Below are 7,746 nucleotides of genomic sequence, written 5' to 3'. Positions count from 1 at the left end.
TGAATCAAGTTATTACAAACAGCTTTGATAGCTGAATTCTCTGGAGGCAGATACCAAATGATTTCCTGCATTTCACTTATGATGATCAAGGAATCAATGATACTGATGGCAGGGGCTGTTTGTATTAGAATTCATTTAGATAAAACTATTTTTCCAAGCATGAATGACTATTACAAAAATAAAGTAGGATACAGGGTCTTAGAAGAGACATATTTAGAGAGGTTTAGTGTTTTCCAGGAGATGAGAAGACAGAGATCCATTGAGAAGCATCCTGGAGAAGCCAATTAGAAAGACTGAAGAGTCTGAGCTGCTCAGTGAAGCAGCTTTGTCCCCACTTCAGCATCAAGTGGGGGCAGGGCTACCACCTCTCCCTATGGGAAATGTAGTTCTGGAGGATGGAATAAAGTGAAGCACAGCCTGAAGTGGGTTGTCCTGCCTGGGATCAACAAAGCCCACAGCTCTATGTGTAAAACCCTTATAGGGCTGTGAAACCCAAGGAACCTTGGTGACCCTGCCAGCTTACACAGGGTGTCTAGTGTCTGCCAGACCATCACAGAAACTCTGAGTGGCATGCAGGTGGGGCACCAGCTACTCTCAGCCACTCTGCTCAGAAGGGTATCCTCTAAAATACGAGGCCCTACACTTAAGATTCTATGACAGGAGATTTCCAACAAACACAAGGCAGAGGGGAATGAGGGATGACGGCATGTGTGCTCCAGGCTTGTCCCCTAGCCTTGTTATTTTAAAATCACTTCATCTGGCCATCCGGGTATCTAGAGTGAGCCAACTAAGCCACAATGGCTTTTCTGTTGGCTACATCGCAGAAGTGAAAGCTCCACCGCACAGTTTCCCAGTTTCTACCCCTGTGTGCTGGAGAGCACAGTCTGTACTGGGGTCTGGATCTGACAGCGTCCATCACGCTGTCCCTAGAACTGAGCACAATCTCTGGCCCATACAAAGCCTGATGGTTAAATCTTCTGGAATGTTCTAGTCGAGACACACAGTCTGACCATACCCAGAGCCACAGAGTCCACACACAGAGGAGGTGATGGAAAGAAACCCATGTTAGAAGTGCCTTTTTCTGGCAGACACTCTCAAGAGGCCACTCTCTCCTGCTGTGCTGCTTGTGGGGCATTTCTCACCTCTGGCCCTTCGATAGACTTCCGCCCACTGCCAACAGTCTGACTCTGGTCACACACCTGGGTGGGTGCAGGGATCATATATGACTCCTTTTTCACAACGCAGTCCACAGAAAAGTCTCTCACTCCTCTAACAAAGTTCTTCTACATCTTGCTAAGCTGCACCACTCCATTTGGCTCCCAGACAACTGTATCCACATCCTCCATTGTCAGAGGATGGCTCAAGCCCTGTACTGATTGACAGCCATTAGAACCTGCCACTACTGTGAATATCAACACTCAAAAGAAACATGAGATCCAAAGACAGGACCACCACTGGTCCCCATTAAGACCTTTATCCGCTCGGAATCAATACTTCATTAAGTTGGGCCTCTGAAGTGTGACGAGGCTGAGAAAATGCCAGCCCTGTGGTCCATGTCCTGCCATGGCATTTAGAGCTGTCTGTAGTTGAAACTCAGTACCCATTAAGCACCTCTTGGCTCCCTGTGGGTGGCCAGAATCCCTAGTCAGGGTGGGTTGCCTCGGGACACTGTAAAGGATAGAATTCTCCAGCGGATGTCCAGCTTGCTGCTGATCTCCAGGCCTCGTGCCTCCTGCCTCTCTTCTTCTAGCTGCTTCAGATTTGCAAAGTGTCCCTTCTCTCCGGGGGATTCTGGGATACTTTCAAAGTTGAACTTGTCCACTTGAATAGCCATTCTGAGAGAAGAAGGAAAACAGTGGAGAATTAATCAGTGGGGCAATTTTTTCCCAGAGCTGTTGGAGAGTCAGCACATGCCAGCGTGAGACAGTCTGATGAACCATTATCGCTAGTAATTCCTAACAGATTCATTCCCAGAAAATGAAATAATGACTCCCAAGGTGGCCCTGACTGCAGAGCTGGCTCAACACACAGTTCCAAAAAAGCTACAGCTGTAGATTTAGACTTCTGAGAAGTCCTGCATCGCCCCAGGTGAGGGTTCCATTCCACACCGGGGTGTGGCAGACAGGACCCAGAATGCTGTTCACACTGTGCTCTGGGTCATGACTTAAGCTCCTTGTGGACATCCACAGAGCACCCTGGCATGACTGGACCCTGGGGACCTTGCTTTCTGCTCTAAACTCTGCCTGACATGACTCCACAGTGCAGCCAAATGGGCTCAGGAGCTGACCCACAAACCCTGCCCACAGCTGCCACAACCCCTATCTTCCCACTGCGGCATCCCAGCTACAGACTTGGGAGTCCCCTCTGTTCAGCTCTCCGACCAAAGCCACCTCTCTTCAACAAAACACTCTCACTGCTTACTGGGCCCTTTGACCTTCTAAGCATTTCTAGAATGCAGGAGGCTCTCTGCCTTAGTCTTTAGCTCTGGAATGTTCTTAGCCATGGCATGGCTGCGCCAGTCTATCCTGAAGCAGGAGCTGGAAAGCTCCTCCCCAGCTCACCCCAGCCACAGCAGCCTATTCTCTGTTCTCTCCTGCAACATTCCATTTGTTTCTGGCAGGGCATTTATCATGAGATTAAAGATTTATTTCTGAGTTAGTTAATCGTATCTCAATTCTACTAGGGGCAGAGATGCGCTTAGTCTTGGTGACCAGGCTCCCCAGGTACAGAATAATGTCCAGGACACATCAGTGACTCAGTAAATAATCAGCTACATGGATGAAGGAGCAGATTTAAAGCCTCCCCTGACACTGCAAGTCCAATGGTCTTCCTTCCCCACTGTGTCTGCACTCTGGCTTATATTCTGACCTGCCGTCTGTGCCCACCATGGAACAGGAGTTGGTTACCTGACATCTAAACTTCACCTCTTGGCCTGATTGGCACATAACAGGCACTCATACAGGTATGTCACATGGGTGTTAGTAGGGAGATAGAGAGAAAGGGGGCTTCTAAGGAAGTACTATTCATGAGGACTCCTATAAACTGTGACTCCAACCCAAACAGGACTCAGAGTCAACCAGCTGGTGGGTGAAAGTGGATGCTGATGGTATTGTTGGACTCTGAGTGGCCACGTTAGTCAGCAAAACCATGATCACCTTTGGGGCTTTTCCAGATGTCCATCATACCCAGCAAGGAGGTCTCAAGACCTATGCTGTCTGCAGAAAGGGCTGCTGGGGAGTCAATAAATCCATGACACTAGGCTCAGAGCCTGCCCTGGAAGGCTGATGGCCCAGGGGCCAGAAGCACCACTAGGTAAACACAGTCCACACAGATAGCAAGAACATCCCCTAAAGTTAAACATACTCTTGTGGTTTTATTCTAAGCAGTTTATCATAAAATCCTAGAAAACAGAAAAGCACAAAAAGGGAAAATGAAAGACTAAGAATATAAGATCCTAAAAGACTTCAGTTCCATAATCTCTTCCTGAAGTATTGTATTTTAATGTGATTATTTTATTTCTACATGTCCGGGTAATTCCGAGGAGTCATCATATCCACAACACACGTACACGGCTGAAAGTCATCCTAGTCGCGAGGGAATTCTATGAACATGCTCACACCATTAAAAATTAGTTCACCCAGCAAACTGTGACTCAGGTCTGAAATCCCAGCTCCCAGAGGACTGAAACAAGGGGACTGTGACTTCAAGATTAGCTACACTACAGAACAAGTTCAAGGACAGCCCAGACTATGTAGTGAGAGTATCTTTAAAAAAAATATGTGGGGGTCATGATGGTTAACCAGGTAAGAGCACTAAAAACAATTTTTCAAACATTTGCTACATAAATATAATGACCTGAGTTTGAGTTCTGGGTGCCATGGAGGAAGGAAAAACTAACTTCCAAAGGTGGTCCTCACCTCCACAGGTGTGTGGGGTATGCACCTGGACCCACATACATAGCATATAAACACTAAACAAATAAATGTGTGAATCTCGTTGACACAACATTAGCCTAGCATATACAAGGTCCTGGTCATTATAGGGACTCACTCCTCTTTACTCACTATTCAGGGCTGACTCCATTCTATGATGTGGAAGTCGCCAGCACAGAGGTCTGTAATACCCCCTTAGGCACTGGTCAGCACTTATCTAAGGTTTGCACACACCTTTTCTGTATTCAAGGGAAAACATACTCCCTGTCTCCCATGGCCAGCCTCTGGTGCTGCTCCCACAAAACCCCCTGGGAAGTATGAGGACAAGGAGGTAGGAACACCTTGGTGAGAGAAGCACAAGCCACTACCTCACATTCCCACACGTGAGTACCAAGGAAGCAGCTTTCCCATTGGGGCGAGGCCACTGGCTTGCAGCACAAGAGGGTACCAAGCAAACAAAGGTAGAGCAACAGGACATGGCCTTGCTCCCAGTCTGTGGTGCAGCAGAGAGAGGAAGGGACATGAGTAGACAGGAGTTCAAGTGTGTGAAGCAACACCACAGATGCAGCGTTGTTTCTCACGAGAATGGAGGGGAAGTGGGAGACCCGGGATCACATAGGCTGGACTCCAGCTCATTCCACATAGAAGCTGGGTTGCCAGAAATAGCCACACAATTGTCTTCATTCCTCGGACTTCCTACACTGCAGGATCTGGGAGCATTCACTTGGCTCACTTGATCTAGCTGGTGCTCAAAAACATTATAGCTGTTATTCTTCTAGGGTAATGAAAATGTTTTGAAGTGGATTGTGGCAATGGCAGCACAGCCGTCTGGATGCATGGGAATGTGGTACACTTCAGGTAGATGGATGGGATGGTATGTCAACAGAGCTTTTATAAGAAATTATGGCTACTACAGGAACTTATGCTAATGATCAAATGGACTAGCCAAAAGCTGTTTTGTATGGTATAAAATGCCACACAAATGCTAATGGGCCTGTGTATTACTGCCCCTCACTGTCCTGCAATTGTCCTACTGAAGTTCATGTCGGGTGTCACTTCCCACTGTGTCCACCCTTTTCTCAGGCAATACTGTTTCCTTCAACTTGGTGTTACCAGAACCCAGCACGGAGCAGGTCCTGGGAAAAGACGGCTCAAGGAGCAGCTGGCCACACAGTCACAACTATTGTGGGCCCCTGGAGTGATGGACATTCCCTCCACCATCACCAGAAAACCCCCCTGCATTCCCCAGGTCTGAGCTTTGTGGCTCTCTCCAGCCTGCTTGAGGATTCCACAGATGTCCGTATGGAGATTAAAATGTCACCAGGATTCTTGGCAGGGTTTCTGTTATTCCCAGGAAGTCTGAGAATGTCTGGGTCTACTTGAAATTCATCAAGCCTTTGGACAGGTCACTGGTCTGTACCGGATTCCTGCAGAGTCATTTTGCCTAAGTGAGGCCAGGCCAGGGCCTGTGCAGCTCAGCAGAGATGTCCCTCCTGCTTCTGACTGACTATAGGAAACCAGCTGTTTGCTAGGACTAACTAGATCAGTTTCCATGACGAGAAGGCAGACTTATCTTGAGCCTTGTGCTGATGCAGAGGAGGAAGTAGCTGGAATGGGTTTAGCCCACACCAAATAGGACCAGGACAAACACGACACACCATCCTCTCGTAATAAACCCAAGGAGATTGAGAGAGGAAAGACCTAGAGAGCATCCGGTAGATTATTCCCTAAGACAGTACTGAAGAAAGAAGGTGAGTGTGTTCCATGGAAGATTCGGAGCTCTGGCTTTAAAAACCTGTGCTTTCCTCCTCATGTTAATGAGAAGTCAAAGAAGCAGTCTGGTGGGATGGCTCAGCAAAGGCACTTGCCACAGAGCCTGACCATCTGAGTTCAATCTTTAGGACCACATAGTAGAAGGACAAAACCAACTCCTACAAGCTATCCCAAGTGCTCAAATCACATTTGTGTGAGCTCTGTTTCTCTTTTAGACAGATGGAGTCTTGTGGATCCCAGGGTGGCCTTGAACTAACAGATCCCTCTGCCTCTGTCTCCAAAATCCTGGGATTAAAGGTGTGTGCCATCACTCCCTGGCTTCTAGTGGCTTAGCTCTACACTCTGATCGTCAGGCAAGCTTTATTTATTAAAATGCAAATAAAATATCACTACACACCGCCATGGATATTACTCACTAGAAGAGGAACTGAGGTCTAAGTTGTATGTGGTACACAAGGAATCCTTAGAGCTCTGAAGAGGTGGGCATTTTCCTGTGCTCGGTATGGCAAAGCCCGCCCCCCCCCATGACACTTGGCTGTGCCCTGATAGCATCACAGGGACCTGGTCAAGGTTCACTTGGTCCCTAGCATTGAGCCTAGATATGCACAGGGCCTCACTGGTACCCCTCCAAAAGAATCTCAACACCATCCCAAGTCTGCTTCTCTCCAGAACCCTAAGCTTTCGCCTGCCGCTGCCCTCCACAGTCAGCTGGGAGCCATGGTTCACATTGGCCTGATGGTTCTCCTTCACCTCAGGCACCAGCTGTGTGCCCCTGCTGTATCTCACCTTTGTGGGCCTGACCCCTACCCACCTTCCTCCTCCCCATGCCTGGCACAGGCCTCAGCCTCCTCCCTTGCAGTCTTCATGAAAGTCTCATCATGGGAGCCCTAAGCTCAGGCCTCCACCTTGACGGCCTTTTTTTACATAGCAACTCCTAATTTCCCCTCAGCAGAACTCAGGACACATACGTGATTTGCTGGCCTGGGTTGGGGATGGGGGGGTGATGGAGCTGAGAGAAGAGGACACATACTCCAAAGGGCCTGGGCAGAGACCAATCTGGAGGCCTTGCCGAGGCCCATTTTCAACCAAAATACCCCAAGCCTTGAGATTCTCAGAGGGATCCACAAATTGGAAACTGCCTAATTAGCATGTGTACAAGATAGCATACTCATCACCATCAACAAATAGCGCAAATACCAAATATATTTATAGGATAGGGATATGTAGCAAGGCGATACAGATTTAGAAAATATAATTTTGAATACACTTCCAGAAAGTCAAAAAATTCATTTTGAGAAGCATGGTGCAAGGGAAAACTTAGACTGAAAGGAGACTCCATTACTGAAGTCTTTCACTGTCATACACTGGCGCTTTCTATGGACCAGGCGGAATTAGCTCTTTTGGCACATTCACCATTCATCCCAGAGCTTGGAACAGTCATCAGGTAGGATACTATATGGTCACCTCCCTTACTCAGCTCACTGAGCCCCAGCGTGGCAGGCCCTGCCACACCCCCTCTTTACTGTGGAGGAAACCAGGGCTCCTGAGGATCACGTAACTATGCAGGAACATGGTGGACAGACGAAAGCTTCCTGCAGTGATGGCCAAGCTCCCACGAGGGGCAGGCTGGGGAGGAAGAGTTAGACCTGGCAGACAGTTTGTCCCAGCACAGGCTGGATGGAGTCCTGAGCCGGATGGTGCTCTGCAACAGGGGGCAACAGCAGGCAGGAGTCCACACTGAGGCCTTGGGGCAGTATTAGAAGCCCACTCCTCATTATTCCATTTCCCACTTCATATCACCTGTATCCTAGACCCTCCCCTATCACGGTCCCCACACATTTTCCTGGCCTCTGTGGTTGCTCCACGTTGTATAGTCATAACTGAGGATGTGGAGCTAGGAACCGCAGATGAGAGGGAACACCATTGCTTGTCTTTCTGAGTCCGGGAAACGTCACTCAACATAATCTTTTCTAGTACCATCTATCCATTTGCCTGCAAACTTTGTGATTTCACTTTTCTTTACAGAAAGTCTGTATATGTA

General features: G+C 48.2%; 1 protein-coding gene across 2 annotated transcripts in view; it reads right to left on the bottom strand.

The window, feature by feature from the left end:
• The window catches only part of Trappc9 (trafficking protein particle complex 9), a 425,933-nt gene that overhangs the window by 93,283 nt on the left and 324,904 nt on the right, over positions 1-7,746 (bottom strand). For both annotated transcript variants that reach the window (XM_026782638.1, XM_026782639.1), the window contains one exon: positions 1,682-1,835. In XM_026782638.1, coding sequence (XP_026638439.1) covers positions 1,682-1,835 — 154 coding nt within the window. The remainder of the gene's footprint in view (positions 1-1,681; positions 1,836-7,746) is intronic.

Source organism: Microtus ochrogaster, chromosome 15 (genome assembly GCF_000317375.1).
Source record: "Microtus ochrogaster isolate Prairie Vole_2 chromosome 15, MicOch1.0, whole genome shotgun sequence".
NCBI classification, from domain to species: Eukaryota; Metazoa; Chordata; class Mammalia; order Rodentia; family Cricetidae; genus Microtus; species Microtus ochrogaster.
This window is presented reverse-complemented; position numbering and strand designations above follow the sequence as displayed.